This window comes from Bidens hawaiensis, unplaced genomic scaffold (genome assembly GCF_021521415.1).
Source record: "Bidens hawaiensis isolate Kalapana, Puna unplaced genomic scaffold, B.hawaiensis_p1.1 tig00010344_1, whole genome shotgun sequence".
Taxonomy (NCBI): domain Eukaryota; kingdom Viridiplantae; phylum Streptophyta; class Magnoliopsida; order Asterales; family Asteraceae; genus Bidens; species Bidens hawaiensis.
In genome coordinates, this window is record NW_027491784.1 from 589,917 (window position 1) to 615,000 (window position 25,084).

General features: G+C 32.2%; 1 protein-coding gene and 1 pseudogene across 3 annotated transcripts in view; one reads left to right on the forward strand and one right to left on the reverse strand.

The window, feature by feature from the left end:
- Nucleotides 1-9,709: 9,709 nt before the first annotated feature.
- On the forward strand, nt 9,710-14,948 carry LOC143534805 (putative peroxygenase 4). 2 transcript variants are annotated; one of them, XM_077029207.1, is made up of 7 exons: nt 9,710-9,850; nt 9,933-10,025; nt 10,761-10,846; nt 13,660-13,760; nt 13,879-14,004; nt 14,457-14,609; nt 14,762-14,948. In XM_077029207.1, exons 1-7 carry the CDS (start codon nt 9,826-9,828, stop codon nt 14,769-14,771), a joined length of 594 nt encoding a protein of 197 aa, XP_076885322.1. In that variant the 5' UTR covers nt 9,710-9,825; the 3' UTR covers nt 14,772-14,948. The 2 variants fall into 2 exon arrangements, with proteins under 2 accessions (XP_076885322.1, XP_076885323.1); XM_077029208.1 differs by having other exon boundaries at nt 13,663-13,760.
- Nucleotides 14,949-16,204: 1,256 nt separating this feature from the next.
- LOC143534822 (mediator of RNA polymerase II transcription subunit 23-like) overlaps nt 16,205-25,084 on the reverse strand; it is a 38,552-nt pseudogene continuing 29,672 nt past the window's right edge. The window contains exons 10-20 of the transcript XR_013135610.1: nt 24,660-24,820; nt 22,433-22,676; nt 21,418-21,588; nt 20,993-21,109; nt 20,784-20,909; nt 20,558-20,706; nt 19,602-19,842; nt 18,403-19,033; nt 17,368-17,549; nt 17,033-17,136; nt 16,205-16,403 (exon numbers count right to left, since the gene is read on the reverse strand). The product of XR_013135610.1 is annotated as a mediator of RNA polymerase II transcription subunit 23-like (transcript). The remainder of the gene's footprint in view (nt 16,404-17,032; nt 17,137-17,367; nt 17,550-18,402; nt 19,034-19,601; nt 19,843-20,557; nt 20,707-20,783; nt 20,910-20,992; nt 21,110-21,417; nt 21,589-22,432; nt 22,677-24,659; nt 24,821-25,084) is intronic.

The window sequence follows — 25,084 nt, forward strand, 5'->3', positions numbered from 1 at the left end:
AAAGCTATCTTCTATAACTTTATAGAAACCCATGTCGTTAAGTGAACATATGTTATTCAAATATTTTTGTTGAGTCAGATACGGTAAAGTGAATGTGTGAAAGCAAAAGTGATATCTTCTTAATTAATTTATTATTGTTATCATAAAGCTTTGTTATTAAGAAACAAAACATATGTTTAAAACGTAGAATTTATCTTACCGTTAAACATTTATATAGAGTTAAAAACAAATTAAATTAACATGCTAATTGTAATAATAAAGTAGTGTAATTAAATATACACCAAAGTATAATTATAGTGTATCGTAATTCCACTACTTGATTCTCACAGCTAGCACATTAATTTAATTTGTATGTTAACTTTTCCCTGGTATAAATTATATAAATAATGAACGTGGTTATATAATTATAACTTTGAAATCGAGTTTATATATAGATATAGATCAAATTAAACGATATTTTCTTGTTATCGAGTTAGGGTTATTATTTTAGAAAATGGTTTACTACATCAAAAGACATTATTAACCTTTTAACACATTATCAATATTATGTGTATCACACTGAAACTATTATTCTTCGAGTGACATATTCTTTAACATTTTAATTAGTTTCTATTTATTTATAAAAATATATGTAAAGTTAGATTTAATTTATGGTACAATGTAACCAATTTATGTTTAAATCAACTATCGCATAAAACTTAAGGTTAATTCCGGTGTATTTAAAAAAACGAATTGTAATATACACTATATATAACTAGGATGAGGCGATGCGATTTTAAACTTAATGATGTAAGGGCTTATATTGAGTGACAAAATTTTAAAAATTTTAGTTTTAAATCACTTTAAAAAATATGTGTAAAGTTTTGTATGTTTAGATTTAAGTTTTGGTACAATGTAACCAATTTCTGGCTTAAGTAAGTTATCTCATAAAACTTTAAAAATTTAATGCCGGTATATTTAAAAATACGAATTGTAATATGCTATATATAGCTAGGATGAGGTGGTGCGATTTTGATCTTAATTGATGTAAGGGTCTATATTGAGTGACAAAATTTTAAGGGTTTATATCGAGTGACAAAATTTTAAATATTTTAGTTTTAAATTACTTTAAAAAATATGTGTAAAGTTTGGTACGTTGAGATATAAGTTATAATACAACATAACCAATTTCCGGTTTAAGTCAATTATCACATAAACTTAATAAAGTTAATTCCGGTATATTAAAAAACACGAATTTTAATATGCTATATATAGCGATTAGGTGTTGCGAGTCTATCCTTAATTGATGTATGGGATTTGTGGGATGGCTTGAGTTGGTAGATGTGATTGGTGTTTGGTTTCGAGTTGGTTTTTTGTAGGATGGCTCGAGTTGGTAGGCTGAGGTGGTGCATTTCTAATCATAATTGTTGTTTGTTGTCACAACATGCATGTTTGGTAGCCTGAGTTTGAACGTTACATAAAAATAAAAGAGACAAAACACATTTCAGTATTCTTTTCGGTGCGTTACGACTATATTTTCAAAAGGTTTTACACCCGTCACAACACGCAACTTCTACCTTTCCGGTGTTTAACTAATTGGATAAAATTTTATGGAACAAAAATACTTGTTTGAATATTGTGGATGGTACATGTGTGATGTGTCTTCTTCAAGACTTCACACAATTGTCTTTGAATGGAGTCTTTACGTCAAATCCATATACAAAAGTTGACAATCCTCCAAAAGTAAAACCGAAGAATATGATAAAGCACTAAAGCAGTAACATATTTATACGTTGTACCATAGTTTAAGAAATAGGAAAAATATGAATATAACTTTATTGTTTTATTATTTGTTTATTTATTACTTTATGCAAATGTAGATTTTATAACATATGTATTATTTTGTTATATGTTATGTGTGCATTTATGTTTTATAATTTTCTTTTACTATTTATTTATTATGTGCCATGTAGATTATGAATATTCATTTAAGACTAAGAATAAATCATAACCATTTAATCATGTTAATCAATGGTTAAAATTTAAAATTATCAATAACCGACATAGTTTCCTATAATTATTCTTTCATCATTATAACCGACATAGTTTCCAAGAATTATTCTTAAATATGATTGTAAGAACCAGCAAAATTTTGACATTTGACATTACAAATTATGGTGAAAGAACAATTATAGAAAACTATGTCGGTTATAGTGATAAAAGAGTAATTCTAGGAAACTATGTCGGTTATTGGTAATTTTAAATATATATATATATATATATATAAGAATAAAAAGTTTCCTAGGATTGGTAAGAACCAACAAATTTTTTACATTTGGCATTACAAATTACGGGGAAAGAACAATTTTAGGAAACTATGTCGGTTATATAATGATGAAAGAGTAATTCTAGGAAACTATGTCGGTTATTGGTAATATTAAATCTCAGCCATTGATTTACATAATCTAATGGCTATAATGTATTCAGAGTCTTCCTATAAAACTATTTATTATTAGGATAATTTATCCAATTGCTATACATATATATGTATGTGTGTGTGAGAGATGGAGCCAAAAGGCGCCCGACGTTCTGAAGCCCCAACCCTTTGCCCCCATCTTCCGCACCCCCTCCCGGCGGTGTTTCGCGCCCTTCGCGCCCCAAGGGCGCCCATAGCATGTGGTCAAGAGGTTCCTTTCACCAAACCCAAGATATTTTATGTTAGTATTTTCATGTGGTAGTGACATGATAGCAAGGACATGGTCCATTAATTCATAGATGAGATGTGACATGGTGATTCATGTGAACTTTAAATCCTCACCGGAAATCTACTAGACCCATCAATACTATGGTAATGATACCTGATAAAACATATTTTACGCCAGACACTTTAGGGGTGTGAACAAATTCCAAACCAAAAAAACCGAAACAAAAACCGACTATTTGGTTTTAATTTTTTAAGCGGAATTACGGTTTGGTGTTGGTTTTGCATCTAATAAAACCCGAAAAAACAAAAAAAAACTGAATGTATAGGTTTTCATTTCAGTTAATTTATAATAATTTAATTAACATGTAACTCAAACAATTAGCCCAAACGAATAACAAAAAATTAGTTATTAACTAATTAACAAAATAATTTACGTCCAAATTCATCACTTTTTGCTAATTTACAATTTTATATTCTCCATCACAAAATTTTCAAACTCAATGATAAAACCGAACCCTAGAAAACCAAAACTCATTAATTTTCAAAATTTCAAAAATCAAAGTTTTGTTGTGAACCACCGACACTATTTATGAATGACACATTTCAATTTTGTCAAAAGACATTGGCCACAAGAACACTCAAGATGTAATTAATGGTCATGTTCATCTCCTGTACATTTACCTTTTGTGTAGTATAAATACTACAACGATGGAAATGAAATATTATCCCAGTAGAATTAACAACTCATATATCTCTTCACTCCCTTGTCTATTAGATATAATAAAGATCAATTATCATTTCAATAATCTTGTTATAATTAGAGCTAATATTATAACACGTTATCAGCACGAGCCGCTTATATCCTAACCAAGAAAGGTAATAGACACAAAGGTATCTACATAAGCATCATAAACACTTCTTTAATTATGTACATTAGATATATATCTATGCATATACATATACTAACTAATATACTGAGTAATAGCAATAATGTGTATAAACATTGTTATTAAAATTTGATAACTATTTTAGAAGTTAGATTTATTTACACTAACAATTCTATTCTTATTATTGTGCATACTAATTATATATATTTTATAAAATAAACTGTATTTAATATCTTATTTATTATCTTACTTTAAAATAATTAATATTATATATTATATATACACACACACACAAACGGTAATGTTACCGTTATAAACGGTAATATAACCGTTATAAATGGGTTATAAACTTTCACTATAAATAACCAATCATTAATCCCATTTCATTTACAACAAACATTCTTCTTATTAAATTTATCCAAGATAAAATTCTCAAAATGATTCACCCGGTTTTGATGTTGGTCACTATAATGCTTATACTACTTCTCATTCTAATTTTTAATCTCCCATCTGAAGATTTCGGCATTTTCTTTTTCTTTTATATGTTTATAGCTCTACCAATGTATTGTATCTCATTGTTGATTGATATATATGGATTCTAATATTTATCTTATTATTTGCTCTATTATGTTTAGCAACAAAATGTCAAATATAGCAAAACTCGAATTCCCTGCACTCAACATTTCTGGAGAAAATTATATGTCCTGGACAGCAAATGTCAAAAGACATTTAAAATCTATGGATGTGTTAGACGCAATCCAAGAATACAATGATTGCTCTGACCAGGATAAAGCAAGAGCTGATGTTTTCATCCATAAATGTATTGATGAATTACTACAGCATGAGTATTTTAATTATGATAACCCATATATGATATGGGAAGATTTGAAAAGCAGATTCGGTCATCTGAAGGAAGTTTTACTTCCTACTTCTAGAGATGAATGGAACAGTCTTAGGTTCCAAGATTTTAAGAGGGTAAATGATTACACCTCTGCTTTATACCGAATTTGTTCAAAGCTAGAATTTTGTGGGTATCCCGTAACAGAGGAAGAAAAGTTAGAGAAAACTTTCTCCACGTTTCATGCATCAAATATAAACTTGCAAACACATTATCGTTTGCAGAATTTTAAGAGATACTCTGATCTAAATGCATTACTCCTTGTAGCAGAGAAAAATAATGAATTATTGATGAAAAATCATCAATCTCGTCCCACGGGTTCATTAGCAATACCAGAAGCACATGTTGCTCACAAAAGTTCTCATAAAAATTCTGATCATAAATGGGAACAAAGTCGAGGACGAGGCCGTGGACGTGGACGTGGTCATTTTGACAAAAGGCATTTTAATGATCGTAAGCATCCATTCAAATGGAACAATAACTCTTACGGTCGTGGTCGTGGCCGTGGTCGTGGTCGTAACCAGAGAGCCAATAATTATCATGTCCCACACAATACCAATTCCAACCACCAAAATAAATGGAATGAAGCTGGTAGGTCCGAAAACAATGGCACTTCATGTTTTAGATGTGGAAATACAAACCACTGGGCAAAGGCTTGTCGCACAGCTCCACATCTGTGTGAACTGTACCAAGCCTCTCTAAACGGAAAAGAGAAAGAAGTGAACCATGTTAATAACTTTAATAATATCAATGCTGAGCTGAGCGTTGAAGACTTTGGGGTGGAACTTTGAAACAAAGTTGCTTGACTACTATAATTAGATGCAATTATTAAGTGTGTTCTCATTATCTTTAATTATGTAGTTTCTCTTTCATGTACTACTTGTGTTTCAATTAAATAAAGTTCTTATTAAAATATCATATTTCTTCGTTATACACTTATTTTTTTTTCTTAATATTTTTCAAGATTTAAAATGAAAATCACCGGAGCACAAGATCAAACAAATGAAGAAGATATATGTATAGCGGATAGTGGAGCCACGCATACTATACTTAGATCTAAAAAATATTTTTATAAACTGAAACCAACAAAAGGGATCATCAATACAATATCAGGTCCTACAAACTTGATAGAAGGAGTGGGAAAAGCTAATTTAGCATTACCAAATGGTACAAAGCTCAAAATATAAAATGCTTTATTTTCCCCAAAATCAACAAGAAATTTGTTGAGTTTCAGAAACATATATCATAATGGATATGATACTCAGTCAAGGACTGTTAGTAATGAAAAATATTTGCATATCATAAGCAAAGATCAAATATTGAAAAAATTGTCAATGCTCCATTCTGGTTTGCATTATACATATATAAATGTGCCTCAAGCACATATGGCAGTCAAAGAAAATTGTTGCGATTCTGGTATCATAAACTTATGGCATGACAGATTAGGCCATCCAGGATCCACAATGATGAAAAGGATCATTGAAAAGACACATGGGCATCCACTGAAAGGTCAAAAGATCCACAAAATAGATAAAATGCCTCAATGTACATCTTGTTCTCTTGGAAAATTAATTACAAGGCCTTCGCCATTAAAAGTCGATAAAGAAACACCAATGTTTCTTGAAAGAATTCAAGGTGACATATGTGGACCAATTCATCCACCATGTGGACCATTTAGATACTTCATGGTCTTAATAGACACATCCAGCAGATGGTCTAATATCTCTTTATTATCGACTCGTAATGTTGCTTTTGCAAAATTTCTTGCTCAAATTATCAAATTACGTGCACATTTTCAGATTATACCATTAAAAGAGTAAGGCTTGATAATGCGGGAGAATTTACATCACATGCTTTTGATGATTATTGCATGTCTGTGGGGATAGTTGTAGAACACCCTGTTGCTCATGTACACACACAAAATGGCTTAGCCGAGTCGTTGATCAAACGCCTACAGCTAATAGCTAGACCATTAATAATGAGGACAAAACTCCCTGTTTCTATTTGGGGTCATGCAATTATGCATGCTGGATCATTAATCCGCGTGAGACCAAGTGCAAATCATAAATACTCTCCCACACAACTTGTTTCTGGAAATGAGCCAAATATCTCTCATCTTAGAATTTTTGGTTGTGCTGTGTATGTTCCTATTGCACCACCACAACGCACAAAAATGGGTCCCCAAAGAAGGTTGGGAATATATGTTGGATATGAAACATCTTCCATCATAAGATACCTTGAACCTTTAACAGGTGATGTATTTACAGCACGTTTTGCTGATTGTCATTTTAACGAGACAATGTTCCCAGCATTAGGGGGAGAAATGAAAAAGCAAGAAAGAGATATATCATGGTGTGTACCATCATTGTTACACCTAGACCCAAGATCAAAACAAAGTGAGACAGAGGTTCAAAAAATAATACATCTACAAGAAATTGCAAATCAGTTACCTGATGCATTTATTGATATAAACAGGGTCACTAAATCTCATATACCAGCTGCTAATGCTCCAGCTCGAGTTGAGATTCCAAGCAAGCAAAATAATAATAATGCACCTCATGAATCCCAAATAGGTTTAAAACGTGGAAGGCCAATCGGTTCAAAGGATAAAAATCCTCGAAAAAGAAAGGGTTCTGAGAATGATACTGACCCTAAGGAAGGAATGATTGACAAAACCTTCCCTCAGGAAAGAATAAATGATATAACATTTCCTCAGGACGAAATAAATGATTCCAATAAAGAATTGTCAATAAACTATGGTTAATCACATATAATGTGGGATCGAGATGAAATGAAAAATATTGATGATATATTTTCTTATTCTGTGGCAAGCGATATCATGGATGAAAATGATGACCCTGAACCAAAATCTGTAGATGATTGTAAAAATCGACAAGATTGGAACAAATGGAAAGATGCTATGCAAGCTGAATTAAACTCACTAAACAATCGAAAGGTTTTTGGACCTATTGTCATTACACCAAAGTCAATGAAACCTGTAGGATATAAATGGGTTTTTGTGAGAAAACGAAATGAGAAAAATGAAGTTACAAGATATAAAGCAAGACTTGTAGCTCAAGGTTTTTCTCAGATGCCAGGAATTGACTATGAAGAAACGTATTCTCCTGTCATGGATGCTATTACGTTTAGATATTTAATCAGCTTAGCAGTCTCTAAAAAGTTAGAGATGCGTCTTATGGATGTTGTCACAGCTTACTTGTATGGATCACTAGATAGTGACATCTGTATGAAAATTCCCGAAGGATTTAAACTCCCCGAAGCAATAAGCTCAAAGCCTAAGGAAATGTATTCCATCAAATTACAAAGATCCTTGTATGGACTGAAACAATCTAGAAGGATGTGGTACAATTGTTTGAGTGATTATTTGATAAGCAAAGGATACACAAATAATCTTATTTGTCCGTATGTCTTCATCAAGAAGACAACATCAGGATATGTGATCATAGCTGTGTATGTTGATGATCTAAATTTAATTGGGACACAAAAAGAAATTAATGAAGCAATTGCTCTTTTAAAGAAAGAATTCGAAATGAAAGATCTTGGAAAAACCAAATATTGTCTTGGTTTACAAATTGAGCATATGCATAATGGGATACTTGTGCATCAGTCAACTTATACTGAGAAACTCTTAAAACGTTTCAATATGGACAAAGCAAATCCTTTAAGCACACCGATGGTTGTTAGATCACTCAATGTTGACAATGATCCATTTCGTCCTTGCGAAGATAATGAAGAGATTCTTGGTCCCGAAGTACCATACCTCAGTGCAATTGGAGCACTTATGTATCTTACTAACTGTACAAGACCTGACATTTCTTTTGCAGTTAATTTATTGGCAAGATTCAGTTCATCCCCTACTAAAAGATATTGGAATGGCATTAAACATATTTTTCGGTATTTAAAAGGAACTGTTGATTTAGGTTTATTTTATCCTAACGATTCAAAAGAAGGGTTAGTTGGTTATGCAGATGCAGGTTATTTATCTGATCCCCATAAAGCAAAATCTCAAACTGGATATGTATTTAAGAATGGAGGAACTGCGATTTCATGGCGTTCTCAGAAACAAACACTCATTGCAACATCTTCAAATCATGCTGAAGTCATTGCATTGCATGAAGCTTCAAGAGAATGTGTATGGTTAAGATCTATGTCACGACACATATTGATTTCTTGTGGACTAGAGAAAGATCGAATTCCAACTCCTATCTATGAAGATAATGCAGCTTGTGTCTCGCAAATGAAGGAAGGATATATCAAAAGTGACAGAACAAAGCATATACCACCAAGATACTTTGAGTATACTCGAGACCTTATTAAAGACAATCAGGTTGAAATGAGATATGTCCAGTCCAGCAACAACTCAGCTGATCTTTTCACAAAAGCACTTCCCACAGCAACATTCAGGAAACATGTTCATGATATTGGCATGCGCCATGTACGAACAATGTAACGACCTGCAATTTTAGGGGGAGCTATATACTGCACTCTTTTTCCCTTAGCTAAAGCTTTTTCCCATTGGGTTTTTCTTTAGCAAGGTTTTTAATGAGGCAGTACTTCAAGACCTCGAAGTTTTGAAAATGTGTCATCCAAGGGGGAGTGTTGTGAACCACCGACACTATTTATGAATGACACATTTCAATTTTGTCAAAAGACATTGGCCACAAGAACATTCAAGATGTAATTAATGGTCATGTTCATCTCCTGTACATTTACCTTTTGTGTAGTATAAATACTACAACGATGGAAATGAAATATTATCCAAGTAGAATTAACAACTCATATATCTCTTCACTCTCTTGTCTATTAGATATAATAAAGATCAATTATCATTTCAATAATCTTGTTATAATTAGAGCTAATATTATAACACAACTCATATATCTCTTCACTCTCTTGTCTATTAGATATAATAAAGATCAATTATCATTTCAATAATCTTGTTATAATTAGAGCTAATATTATAACAAGTTTCAACTTTTTAATTGATTTTAACCCAAAACTAACTCAAACGTACCCCACACATAAAATAAATATTCAAAGAGTTAAGTAAAACAAATAGCATTATATTCAAAGATATGTTACTATATATTATACCTATTAAATTAAAAAGATATTATTATTATTATTATTATTATTTTCTTTTTAAAAGTATATATGTTACCAAAAGTATAAAAGCAACCCAAATCTTTAATCCACTATAGAACCCTTTACACCCTTCTCTTGTTATATTATTCTTAAACCACCTTTCAAAGCTTTTAGTCTTTACAGGCACACGATTCTTTCTCCATAACAGTTTAGACGCATTAGTTTTAGCCATATTGTCAAGCAAAGCATCCATGGCTGTTAAATCTGATTTTGAAGGTATATATAATATATATATCAAAATTTCTATATTTCTTTTTGTTTTTTGTTTAAAGATATCACAATTTGTAAATGAACGCAGCAGTTGATAATGATCAAAACGTGTTACAAAAACATGTTGCGTTTTTTGATCGTAACAACGATGGAGTGATTTACCCGTGGGAAACTTTTCAAGGTTTGTTTCGTTTCGGTTTCGGTTAAAGATTTGATTTACGTGTAGGGATGAGCATTTTTATTACCAAATACCGGCAAACATAGTCTATACATGTACCTGGTTTTTATGTTTCGATATCTGTATCATTAAATTTCGATATTTTTTGTATTCGGTCGTTTTTGTTGGTATTATTTTGGTAGGGTACTAGTTCAGTACCGACCTCATCCCTAAAAGAGGATAAGCAGCTTTTGCCTAATACCGGTACCAACCTAACACAATTGGTGGGGGAACAGGTACTCGGTTTTCATGTTTTCGGCATTGTACCATTTGGTTTCGGTATTTTTAATGGTACCGATACTGATAGGAACGTACCGAAAAAATCGGTACGGTTATTCAGTATATGGTTCCATTCATTTTTCGGTGTCGGTATTTTTGGCAGAGTACCTGTTTGGTACAAGTACGGTAACGATCTCCCGAAAAATGAATGAAACCATATACTGAATAACCGTACCTATTTTTTTCGGTTTAGTACCTATCGGTGGGTACCATTAAAAATCTCGAAACCAAATTGTACCTATAGCAAAAGCATGAAAATCGAGTACCGATACCGATACTGTTTGTGTTCGGTCTCGGTACGAGTATGATACTGGTATTCGGTAAGAAATGCTCATCCCTAGACCCTATTAAGCAACTATTTGTGATGTCTGAGTATTATTTTAATTATTATTATTTGAATTTGGAATTGTTTTTTTTTAGGGTTTAGAGCAATTGGAAGTGGTATTTTGTTATCTTCATTTGCTGCAGTCTTCATCAATGTTGGACTTAGTGGCAAAACTCGTCCGGTATGCATGATCTATATTATTCAGCTTTTTTTTAATTAGTTAATTGTATTATGATCATTTGCATGGTTAGTATAATAATATTTTAATAAGAATGGACAAGATTTTGGTGATAATGGTATTAAAAGCAACATAGGTGTATAATCGGTGCTTTCTTCTTTAGAGGTCGAAGATTTAAATCCTGTCGTATACAGATTAGGCGGATTTAAGATTAGAAGCCGTTAATGAAAAGGCAATATTTGACATTTCTACCATGACTCCTTGAATTGGTTAGGTTTTGGTGGTAGATTTACGCCGGACTACTAATTATGGTTCTTAACGGTTCGGTTTAGTGGCCAAAGTACCTCGGTTCTTTTTTTTTTTTAATAATAAACGTAATTTCATTTCAAATAAAAGGATCCACTTACGAAAAAGACATGTAAGCGGGCAACAAGTTGCGCCGCCACCCTCTTTTGAATGGCAAAACCGATCATACTGAAATAAAAATTATCGTTCTTCGGCATCGTTGAGTTACTGTGCACGAACTGTTGAACTCTTTTTAGAAACGTAGCGGCATCGGGGGCAAGAGACCCAAATGTATCAAAAGCAAAAGGAATGAAGGCGTGTTGATTCTCCATACACGCCTTCTCGTGCTTAGCAATTTTTCCTGCTTCTACCTTTAGCACGACCTGCCTAGCTACAAATCCGGTGTCCCTAAGCCCGACAATAGGGGACACCTCAGTAAGGTCCACACAAGCATGCTTCCCTCCATCCATCTAAACATAAGAATGTCCGCTGGTCGGAGAGTAGACCTTCCTTCACGCGAACCTGACAAGAAATTCACAGGAGTCTTTTTTCTTGCCGAGATTTCCGCCCGTTTTAACACATCACAAAGGACACCACTGACCAATTTAAACCCCCGGGAGTTCTTTGCAATGAACCGCGGATTCACCAAAATTATCAAAACAAACTTTACAGCAGACCGGTTTTGAATTTTTTTTAGAATTGATAAGTTAGTATCAAGCAGTTGATTTGGTTTACACATCTGGTTTCAAGTTTTAAACCGGAGCAAATTGGAAAACCGAAACGTTTATGATCATGGCTTTACTTGCTTGACAAATTTTGTTTTATGTTATGTACAATTTAGATTAAGATTCTAGTTTGTGTTACTTAAAAGTTAAAACTAATATTATTAATTTTGATAAAAAGAAATTAGAACACCGTGATGCATGGCAGTTATTATTAGAGATATAAACGTGTAGGGTAGGAGTCATGCCAAAGTGCTTATCTTACGAGGTTGGCTTTATTATTATTATTTAAAATTTTAAACTATTTATATTAAAAAAAAAACATAGAGGTAAATTTGTAAAATAGTAACAAAATTTTAAAATTGTTTAAGTTAGTTTACTTAATTGTAAAAAATGTTTCAATTAAGTCATTCGACTTTCATATTTTATTAAATTAAAGGTTTTAGGTTTTAACATGTTTTTTTTTATCATGGTTTGTTTTTGTTTCAATAAAAAAATCTTTTTATCTATTTTTTATGTTGATATCTGATTCAAAAAAATGCATTGTCTAGATTAAAATTATGCTTTTTTACTATTTTAATCTTTACATATTAAGTAAATTTCTGAATATAAAAACTTTGGTATGCCTAGCATGAAACATTTTATTCATTCTTTTTTATATATTTCAAATGTTTTATATATGAATGCAAAAATCATATAGTTACATGCTTACATGTACAATTTTTTATCTTTATACTTTTGACAACTTTTGCAAACACAAAGTAAACCATTCATGTCACAAACAAAATTATACCATTATTTATGAAAGTGACAAATAAGGTAACATTTTTGTGTATTTGGTCATTATTTAAGTAATTTCACCAAACAATGTTTGATGATGATGAAATAAGGGAATATCTCATAGAATAATAACTAACTTTTAAAAGTGTTTCAATTAGGTCATCTATACATATTTTTCTCAAATCAGGTCATTAAATCTTCAAATCGAGTCTCATCGATTTTTTTGTTTGTTAAGAAAGAAATGGAGGATAAGATGTGAGGGTCAGAATTTGCAATATAGGTAGTTATATTTTAAAAAATTAAAAAACGTTAATTATATTAAAAATCAAAAATAAAAAATAAAATCCACGCCGCCACTCAACGTCAACATCAAAAAAAAGATAAAAATATTTTCTATGTGAAACAAAAATTAAAAGCGTTAAAAAAACATGTTATAACCTTTAATTTAATAAAATATGAAAGTTGAGTGACCTAATTAAAACACTTTTAAAACTTGGTTACTATTCTATGAAATTGCCTCATGAAAGAATATATTAATTAGTTAAAAAAAATTTAAAATATTTTTTTATAGAAAATAGTAAGTATCCCTGTCGTCCCATTAAAAAGCTAAATGTATTACTTTACCATGAAGAAGTATAATACTTGAAGTTTGGGCAAGATTAGAACCACAAGCAAGTGCCACTTAAATAAATTATAATGGGAGGTTAAAATGTTAAATTAAAAAAAAAAAGAAAGGTTTGGATTATAGAGTTTCACCCAAAAATAATAAGGTTTAAGATTAATATATATTTAACCGGTTTAATAACCATGTCGTTTTAGAAACCGTTTATTCTAATTAATACGACATGTCAGCCTATTTACTACTTGTCACTCTGTTTAACTCGTTTAGTTAGATGAATTACAATATTTCAAGTGTTTTAAGCTGATTTAATCACGAATATATACATGGGTCATGTTTTGGTTTATCAGTACAAACATTTGACTCATCAGCCTGACACGAGTAACATACGTTTTTATATTTGTTTGAAGCAGGGAACGAAGTGTCCTAATCTACTTTTTCCGATCAACATTGAAAACATTAAAATGGCGAAACATGGAAGTGATTCGGGCGTCTATGATGCTCATGGAAGGTATCATTTGATCATACTCTCTTGCTATTCAAATACTAAAAAATGACTAGTCTACAAATGTTTATTTACCTATGTTTAATATAATCTAACTAATTACCACTTAAACTTGGTGTTTAAGGTTTGTTCCTTCCAAGTTTGATGAGATATTCCACAAATACGCACGCACACATCCAGACGCACTGACAGCAGACGAACTGAATGAATTCGTTAAAGGAAACCGAGAACCCAAAGATTATGCAGGATGGTAAGAATACATTGACTCTTAGTATTTTTTTTTTCTTAACATGGTTCGGTTATGGTCTAGAACCGAACCTATAACCCGCTTCAGTTTTAAATGGTTCGGTTAATTCAGTTATTGGAAAAGATGGTTTCGTTATTTGGTTAAGGGTCTATTAACCGTTGGCTTTAGAGTTAATAAATAAACTTTTTTGACATATAGCATATTATATATTATATATTATATATAAATAACATATAAAGGAAGTGTCTATTCGGGTTAGTTAATTCAGTTATTTATAAGCGTATAACTATAACCAAACCATAAAAGTCCGTTACTAAAAAAATCATAACCGAACCATGGATTTCTCCACTAGTTTGGTAATTCGGTTTTTCTATTCACCTTTGGGCAGAACTATTGTAACCTCGAGTTGAAAAGTTCTAGTTATACTGATTTAATATTGGTAATGTATCGTGTAGGATTGGAGGTCTTTCAGAATGGAAGATATTGTATTACCTTGCTAAGGACAAAGACGGGTTATTGAAAAAGGAAACCATTCGAGCTGTTTACGATGGAAGCTTATTCGAGAAAATGGCAGCCGAGAAGATTAATAAAACCAAGAATAAACATAGGTAAGCTCTTATAAGTAGAACACATTTAGCAGACGTTAACTATGTGTAACTAAAAAATATTTATATAAGAATTAAGAAATAAATGAGCCGACCTTGAACTTAGTTTGACACTATGATATTGATTAACTTTTTTTAAAATCTTTTTTTTGCAGTGAAAAATAATGGATTGTGTGATTTGATTTTTAATGGGTGTGGATCATATGGATGAATAGAAATGTGTTGAATGTATGTAATTGGTCATGTGTATGTATGTGTGTGTTTATTCTTTTGTATGATATGATTTGTGCAAGTGTGTAACATGTATTCTTTAAATAGTGAATGGGATGCTATTTGGGTAAATTTGTTTGTTTATTCTTTACAATATTAATCCAACACAAAAAAGCTTTTCTTGATAACCAATACATGTTAATACATATGATATCTTTAGCTTTCGTACGTGAGTTATGTATGAAGACGTGGAGCTACTTAGTCAAATTCAACAGGTCATGCATGATAATGTTATTTCTCTAAGATTTATGAATGTAGTTTTTGAAAAACTTCGTCATGCTATCCTTGAAGGGCTAACAGTGCAACCTGTTGCCCGTTTGTCTTCTACTTCAGTGTAAAAATTTATTATTGGTCTTTCATATCAGGTTACTAACGGTTTGGTGTTTTGGTCTTAGAAGCTCTCTTAATTCGCAAACCGGGCTGGGTTTCAATTGAAACCGTCTTGTGGCCGAAAGTTGTCTGGGCCGCTTTGGTTAGGTTCTAGCTGGTCTCATAGCATAGGTCTACACCCTATTTCAAACCTATAGGTCAGGACTCAAGTCGGTTCCAAACTGGTTTCAATGTTGTTCCAGTTCCTGGTTACAAACCAGTTTTGGTCTTGCACCTTCAGCGGGACGCAAATGAATTATTTATAAAAGAAAATGCCTGATGTAAAATATAACTATTAAAACTACGTTTCTTAACGATAATAACCTCTTTAATATTCTTCCGGATGTCATGCTTACAAATATATTGATTTGCTAGTTATCATATTCGACCAAACCCGCATCATCCTTGTATAGTAGTATACAATTTTCATCATTGGTTGACTACTAAAGACTTCGTCAACATTTGCAAAAAGCCAGTTTAGATTAATCTTAATCCTACAAACCGAGTGTTCCACTCACAACTAATTAAACAAAACAGTCTTAGTAAGCAAACCCAAACTACCATGTTAACATAACGAGCATTTATTATTTCATTTTTCGATTATCACCATCTTCAAGGAGCAACGCTTCGATTCTCCTCTAGCAAAGTCTCTATGTTATAATCCAGCTTCCACTATCTTCCGCTTTTAACCTCTTAAAGGCCACCTCGCGGTGTAAAGTTGCACTTTATGTTATTCTTATTTTCTTACTTATTAGTAAGTTATTGGTGGGGCCCGTGAGTTTTCACTGACGGGTACCCAAAAAACTCCAATTTGTTGACCAATTCCGAAAAAAAAAAAAAAAAAAAAAATTAAAAAAAAAAAACCTTGGCTTAAGATATACAATTTGGCCAAATTTATCATGAAAAACCTAGTTCATCTATAGGAATCCTATAAGATATATGAAACTATGAACCTCAAGTTAGGACGGGTTTCGAGAGAGTCTAGGATTAGTCGCAGCAAAAACAGAACTTATGTCGGGTTTCAAGTGAGAAAGAAGACGTTGAACATCTGGACGCATGTTTTCAATGGCTTTACCGCATAAAGCCAACACATCGGGCCTCGGTTTTGAATTGGGCTGTACGGGCCCGCCCTGACCTTCATAATGCACCACATGGTGGCTGAAAAGTAATACAATAATAGACATTGTAAGCGAAACACCATTCAAATTAACGACTTATAAATTATAAACAAATGTAAATGAATATGTAAACTCGTGTTACTAACAACTTATAAATTATGAAATAAACGTAAATGAATAGGTAAACAAATGTATGAATGGGCATAAGTGAACGGAACAAGCGAGACATGTTTTTATGTTTGTTAGTTGTTACTTTAATTTAAAATAAACAAAAGGTTCTGTTCATGTCCGTTCGTTTGTTAAATAAACGAACGGTGCGAAGTTCAACTAAAAAAAGCATCTTTTAGTGCAAGTCGAAACGGGCCGGGTTTGGTTAGCTTGCAAATGCTTTTTTGATAACTGTTTTAGTTTTTTGTTAAAAAAATTTAACTTGTGTGTTATGTTTACGAAAACAAAACAAAGTGGTTACAAAAATATTCAAAATTTCTGAGAAAAAAACAATTTAGAAGGTTGTATGCATTCAAAATTGACTCCGGGAGACGTTCAACAGGTTCCCATAGGCCATATGACTCATTGGCCAGTTTAGAATGCAACACAAATCGACCCGTTCATAACTAAACGGGTCTGATCAAGAGACTCAGTTATATGATTGGTTAAGTGTAGTCTTACAGGAAGTCAATAAGATCTGTTATGTCAGATGCTTCGACAGGAGTTGAAGGTTTAGCATTCTTCCCGAACACATCCACCATCACACTTAAAAGCAGTTCAAGAGTCTGCAAAAAATTAATTAAAAAGTAAGTCAGCCGATTCGAGATCTAAACAGTTCGGTTTTTGCTGGTTGATGGCTTAACATGTCGGTCCGGTTGGAACTTGGAACCAGCCGTTTATCTTTTAGTGTTGTATATAATAAAAATACAATTTTGGAATACTTAGTAAAGTATATGTATTATAATCATGAACCGTATAATTTATACATTTTAACACAAAGTAATGATTTTGAATACCTTAATGAAGAGACCATGAGCATTTGCTAATACTGGAAGCAAAGGCCCAATTATACGAAAGAAGATTCTAAGCATTGAGACGGATGAAACGGGCCTTAGTTGGTGTATGAGGAGGTGTGTATTGTCCAACCACTGCTGGGGAAGATTCCAGAAGAATGCATGGATTAGGGCCACCACATTTCCTGCATTATTACAATTATTATGCAAAGCAAAAGTAGACGAAAACCTCATAAATCAGTTAACATGGATCTGGTTATGCGTATAGATGGAATTTAGACTCCTCTAATTATTAGGAGATCAAAACCAAAAGTCAACCTAAGTGTATTCGAAGTCCATAAATAACTAGTTCAAAAATAAAAAATTAGAATGTTGTCAATATAATAAGCTTTTACGGGTAATATGCCCGAAATAGGAACAAGCTTTACGTTTTTCCCCGATTTAAGCAACCAACCTTAAAGCAGTCGCAAAACTATAACGAACTTATAAATTATTACAGTTTTAGCAACCAACCACATGTAAACTAATGGCACGCCACATGGCTTCAGTGTATACAATAAAATGACTAATAAAAAACAGAAAAATGATCTTTTGAACATGTCTTTTGCTGCTACAAGATTGTAAGTTGGTTGCTAAAATCATGAGCAAGTAAAGTTTGTTTTTACTTGGTGCTGTTTGCCCTTTTTTATTCACATTTACAGCATTAGTTATTTATAAGAAAAAAGGTTATTGTGGGTCCCCAACCCGTATTAAAACTACTCGTTTCATCTGTTAACAAACCACGTGTACTGCTCATTTTACTCCCCTAGTTATGATTACAAGTATATTTACATCAGTACAAATAAATATAATGAATAAAATGATTTAGGATGTTTTATGCTTTAAAGCATACTTATCAACTTTCTACCCAACCCACTTGACCAATTCTCCTTTTTAGACTTCCTTTATTTTAACCATGTTTGACCCGTTAGAGGCCAAAACATAACCCGGAAAGTCAATAACAAAACAAAATTGGCTAGTAAAATAAGTGAAACTTACCAAGGGCAGTTGAGGTATTGTCTTGAGCAGCCAATGTTGGATCCAACAAAGAATATCCAACAACCGACTGTAATTCATTATCTTTAATCACACACGACACCTCCTCATAAAGCTTAATGTGGAACTCAACAGGAAGTTGAGCCAATAAGAGGCCACAAGCTTGTATCACCAAAACAAAGTTTTTGCGGTCAAACCCTGTGGTCAAAGGGTTTGACCTGCAACCCACAGAAGAACTGTTGCTTTCAGAACATGAAGCTGAAGTACTCGGTTAAACACGATTCGGTTGGGCTTTAACTGCTTTTACAATAATCTGTACAAATGCTGATATAATTTGTTTTGTGGTTATTGGGAGGGATAATATTTCTATAACTGCAGTTTCAAGAATCAGTTGTGTGCATGTTCCGGGATCTTGTGTTTGATAGAATGCCTTTTGAGGTTCAAAAGCATTTGTTGATCCTGATTGGTTAGTTGCAAGGTTGAAATTACTATTTTGCCCCTCGCCTTTTGAGTTATGTAAAGGAGGGATGACATTATTCACAAGATTTTGTAAAAGAGATGTAAAGTACTCGGGTGGTGGGAATGTGGTGTCTGGTGAGTTGATGCGTTCTTGAAATGTCTTGGAAAATGGTATCTGAAGGGGAAAAAAATAAGTGAAAATTAGTAGTAATTACAATTATTTTAATATTTAATGAGTCAAATTGTAAGTATCAAACTGGAAAACGAGGTTAAATGAGTTAAACGGGTCAAAAGTCACCAAAAGTATATTTTTAAAGCAGAAAAACTCCTAAAAAGAAATCTAATATTAGGACTTTTCAGAATGTAGCAATAATAGCCGATTAACGTTGTGTTTAAATTTTGTAATACATGATTAAAACCCTGGACTCTTCAGAATGTAACGAACTGTCCTCTTTTGCATCTAAATTCCAGAAAATTTTGTGTGAATTCAGCAAAGATCTATTTTGGTTTCTTGGACACGGGTCCGTCATTTTACTCAAAATTCAGATTATTATTGAGAATATGTGAACCATGAAACCATATGACAGACTAAATATATATAATATATTCAAAACAATTAACGATAGGACCCGGGACATTTCAACCTACATAAAAATGACCTGATTTGACTTGTAACTTCCCACCCGTGGCCCACAATCTTTAAGATTAGGGTATGGAGAAATCTGAAATAGGATAAACCTTACCTTCTTTACATCGAGTACATTCAGTATTCGGAAAATGAGTTTTGCAGGAAGATGTCCATAGAAATACGCAAGAATATCATGCACGAATGTAAAATGCAAAGGGTAATAACGAAGAAAAGATGAATATAATTGAAGAATTCTGTCAGCTGCTTCTGTGGCGTTGTTTTCAATAAGTCGGTAAACGATTAAGGGGATCACGGGAAGTAAACGTGCTGCAATATCGTCAAAATATGTCGGGTACCTGAAAAAACAAATTTATATAGCATCAGAAACAGGTAATAAAAGCTAGTTGCATAACCTTCTAAAATAATAGTTAAACTGATCCTTCATATATTAAATGGATTTAGCAACAACACATTCAACACAGATTACTAGGTCTGTAAACGAACCAAACGCTCATTGAATGGTTTGGCAGGTACTTTGTTTATTTAATAAACATATGAATATGAGCAAATATTTTGGTTCATTTGGTTAAACAAATGAACATGAACACGTCTTTTTCATTCATTTATGTACGTGAATGTTTGTCTATGTACATTCTTTTAAATTTGCTTATCTTCATTCGTTTCAGTTCCTTTATGTTCGTTTGTTCATTTACGTTAGTTAGTATATTCATTTAGATTTTTTAGGCCCATTATTAATCTAGTTTTGTTAATCTTTAGGCCCAACACACATTGTTCACATTTACTTTCAATTAGCTCAGTCATGTTATTGTTCGTACATATATGTTTGATTATGCTCGTTCATTTACGTTCATTAACAGTTCATTTATATCGTTAACGAGCAGTCATAAATGAACACAGACAACCAAAAACCATTCATTTAGTCGTTCGCTTCAATCGCTTGTTCGGTTAAAGTTAAAAGAACAGACACAAAAAATACTCTGCTTGTGTTCGTTCAGTTCGTTTACAGGCCCTATTGATTATAAAATTTTGTATTAAAATAAACATGCATACTTTTGATTCCATGACAAATGAGCACCAAGAGCCTTCTGCAAGTCAACACGTTTAAAAACTCCAGTTTGAAGCCAATGGTCGGGATTGCCTCGGTTAGCAATGTAGAAACTTATCCTCTGTTGAAGCTCTTTCCGTTCAAGTAAATTAACCTAAAAGATAAATAAAACAAATATAAATAAAAAGGAGGATGTGCATATTCTAAGCACAGCTATGTTTTTTAACCTACCACAATACGCAACGCATAAGGATCATCATCACGGTCAGATAGGGCCAGGAGTAAAATATCCAGAGGCAGTAACTCGTGGATCCAAATAAATTGTGCAAGACTTTCACACGTATTTGATATAACATCCTATGAGATATAAAACGATTAGTCAAAGTAAAAAAAAATGAATATAGTTTATAAAAAGGACCGCAAATTAGTCAAAGTCAAACCTGCATGGAATGTGGATGCTGTTGTAGCTCCTGCTGAATATTATACAGAATGATATCCACCAAGGTATATATATTTGAAGTCACTTCCTCAGGAGAAAATTCTCTAAGCACACGTCCCTGTAAGAGAGAGATTATGAGTTCGTGGAGAGAGATAATAATATGACAAAAATGGCCTAACTATTTATGTGGTTTCATTTATATCAATTCCAGCCAAAAACATGTTGGATGACAAAAATGCCCTTAACTGTTTTGGAAAGACAGCAAATTTAGCCTATGACATGTTTGACGCCTCTTGAGGGGTATTTTTGACGTTTCAAAGTTAGGGGCACTTTCGTCATTCAACATGCTTCGAGATAAAACACAACAACACAACCCAAAACGACTCATTCAAACGTTAAACAAAGAAGAAAGACGATTATGTTTACCAAATTTCCTGTGTTAATATCCTCCGGGTGCCCGCGCATCAGAACCCATGCTCCAGCACATAGATATAGTCTGTGTTGAGGAAAACTGTGACTTATATAAGTCATTACATAAGTGGGGTCATCTGGTGGTGAGAGCGGTTGTCTACACTGATGGATCACAGTTGCTTCCGCCTGTAAATGACAATTATACCCTTATTAGTTACAACTATCTAAAAAATTCCAATGCGCAATACCTTAAAATTTGATAATAGAAAACATATAGGTAACGAGGGTATCTCCAATGTATGCACCAAATTTGGTCTAACGAAAGCATCTTTTCTAATTCAATTCAGTTAACATTTAATGAATTTCTAGGCATGCTATTTTGAATATATAACTTTCCTTATTGTAAAATACTTTTTACTTTATATTGAAATAACTTGGATTAGGATCATTTCAGAACTTCCAAATAATTTAAGAGATTTAAAAACTCTTAACAGCCAATCATTATATTTATTTATTTTATATGTTTAATATTTTTTGATAAGTAATTTGGCTATTACACATAAAAACTTGTGATTACATATATGTAATCACATTATTACATATGATAAATGATAAAACCACCCTCAAATAATGTTATATATATATATATAATATGTAAATAAATAAATAGATAAAATGATTGGTAGTTAGAAGTTCTTGAATTTTATGGAGTTCTGTAGAGATCCAAACCCTATAATAATAACAAAGTACACAATTATTAGGAAAATTAAGCAACTTTTATTTTCTATTTCTTAAATACTTGATAGCAGTTTTAATTGCATAATACAAAAGTGAGTTTCATAATCAATAATAGAGTTATTTTAAAAATCTCAATGCGATTGCTATAATAATAAATTTAGTACAAATCAACTTTTAGTTTTTCAGACAGGTACACTTATATATGTTTTTTTTGTGGATTGTAATAACAACAATAATAACAATAATGATAATAATAATAATAATAATAGTAATAGTAATAGTAATGACTGACCTGCTTCCATGCTTGGATTGCTAGGGGGCGCTTATCTGTCTTCCCAATCAAGGCATCACGAAGAACAGGTGGAAAGTAAAAGAGGGTCTTGTGGGACCATGTGTGTGCTATTAGCCAATATTTGTTCTAGCATAGCTTGAAGATACAAGAGGTGTCCAGCATCAGAAATTCCACGAGTTTTAATAATAATAGCAAGAGTCATTACAGTTATACGATTCAATGTTTCTGTGAACTCAGTAGGTCCCTGTTTCAAATTTAAACAAGCGCAAATGAGGGGACTGATAAATATGGGAAAATCGAGAGGGTTGACCGGTTGAGCAACGGGTCAACATGGGTTTGAGTCAAAACATGTAACTTTTGGCGTCTGACTGATGAAATAATATGAGTTTACAAAACTTGGTGTTTAAAATACACCTTGATTGACTTTCAACCTTGACACATTAAAACAAAACTGGTATTTTTAGTGTAAACTAATAGAATAAAATGATTTAGGAGGTTTTATGCATTAGAATACACTTTGGTAGACTTTCAACCCATTTGACCCATTAGAACGGGACCTGGTAAGTTTGTGTACATTGATGAAATAATTTGATTTTCAGGGTTTTTATGCGTTAAAATACACTTTGGCTGACTTTCACCTGTTTTACCTGAACGACCCATTTGACCCATTTGAATAGAACTGGTTTTTTTTAGTGTACCCTGATGGAATAATATGTTTTCAGAAGATTTTGTGCATTAAAATACACTTTGGTTGACTTTCAAAAAGTTTTATCTGAGCGTCTCATTTGACCTGTTTCCTTTTAAGCATTTTTTGCTCATAACCATTTGACCCGTTAGAATAAAACTGGTAATTGTTGGTGTAAACATACGGAATAATATGATTTTAGGAGATTTTAAGCATTAATGTACACTTCTGGCTGACGTTCAACCCAAACGACCCATTTGTGCTCTTTCCTTTTAACTAACTTTTTTGCATGGGTTGAGTCGGATTGAATTGTCCCCAAACACGTGTCTCCAAAATTTATGTATTATTAATATATATATTTAGTTTGAATATGATAGCATAAGTAAAAACATAAAATTAATGATGAAACAACAGTTGCCAGTTATCAAGTAATACTAGTTAAAAGAAAATGGAACCAGTTAATTTAATCGATAAGGGATTAACTCAGACATAGAAGTCTAAATTATGTATTATTCCGAATTGCATATAAAAAACTATGGTCACGGTGTCATGCATTACCTATATTGTTAATATAAAATACATTGTAAAATCGTTTTACATGTTTTATTATTATATATTATTATGAAATAAAAACACCGTAAATTTAAAAAAAATCATAATTATGAAATAAAAAGACCATAAGATATCAAAAAAATATTATTCTTAGGTTCCTTTTGAGTACCTAAACAAGATATTTCTGTTTAGAATAAATGCACAATATTTTGTTTCCCATTTAAAATTTCATAAGAACATAAGAAATGACATATATGGAAAATGACATATATGTATAGATTTTGGTAGTTCTATATTTTTTTCTTATTTACACATATCCAAAGGGTTGTTTATGGCAGTTATGTGGAGCATAAAAATGTAGCTGAATTAGCTATCTTATGTCATCAATCTGTTGAAATATAATCTTGTACAGGTTACCAAGAAAGTTGAAGTGGCTAAGTGAAAATATTTTAATATATTTATTTTGGTACATTTCTTAAGTATGGTAAGAATATTAAGTATTATTAGTATGGTAAGAATATTAAGTATTATTTAGTTTCCTAAAATAGGTTAACTTGTTTAGCAGGATGCTTGTTTAGTAGGATATGGTTACTAAATTGAAGTGTCAAGAGTTATATTAACGAGAAGGATTCGTTCGGTGTACGTGTTCATTGGCCCGATTTCCAACACAATCAAAATTGATTTAAACATAACGCAATTAACCAATAAGAATGTGCTTTTAGAAAGTGCTGATGTCGTTAAGATTTGTTTTGTATACAAAGATTTCAAAAGTAACCTGATTTTTTAATAAAATGATTTTAAGAGGTTTTATGCATTATAGATACCTTTTTGACTGGCATTCGATACATTGGACCCTGATGACCCATTTGACATGTTTCCTTTTAAGCTTTTATTGTATGACTTAGCATTTTGACCCATTACAAAAACCATATCAACCCATAATTGAGGGAGAAAAATGTACTTCCAATAACTAAATAGTAAATATCTAACCTTCGTGTCCTTCCTCACAAAAAAGAATTCTCTGAACGACAAAATGAGATTCATGCACAAGTTTTCAGCCAATCGAAATGCGTTGTTCTCCACGTTTGCCTTTTAATGTGGACAGAATTTTGGTAACATCATACATCAATGTTTTGTTCTTCCCATGGTATCTACAGTAGTACCAAAACCATATAAGCGAATATATAATTGATAATCTACTATAACTGTTTTATTAATCCATTGGGTGTTTGGGATTGCTTCTTAAAAATGCTTTTTGCTTTTTGGAGAGGCAAAATGTCCAAAATGCCCCTCCAAAAGCACCTAAAAGCATCAAATTGGTGCTTTTAGGTGCTTTTGGAGGGGCATTTTGGACATTTTGCCTCTCCAAAAAGCAAAAAGCATTTTTAAGAAGCAATCCCAAACATGAAGTAATG

Excerpts from the sequence above, each read along its gene's own strand:
- LOC143534805 (XM_077029207.1), top strand. The coding sequence starts at position 9,826 with ATGGCTGTTAAATCTGATTTTGAAG. Across the intron at positions 10,026-10,760 it reads CCCGTGGGAAACTTTTCAAG|GGTTTAGAGCAATTGGAAGT; the intron begins GTTTGTTTCGTT and ends GTTTTTTTTTAG. Across the intron at positions 13,761-13,878 it reads GTCTATGATGCTCATGGAAG|GTTTGTTCCTTCCAAGTTTG; the intron begins GTATCATTTGAT and ends TTGGTGTTTAAG.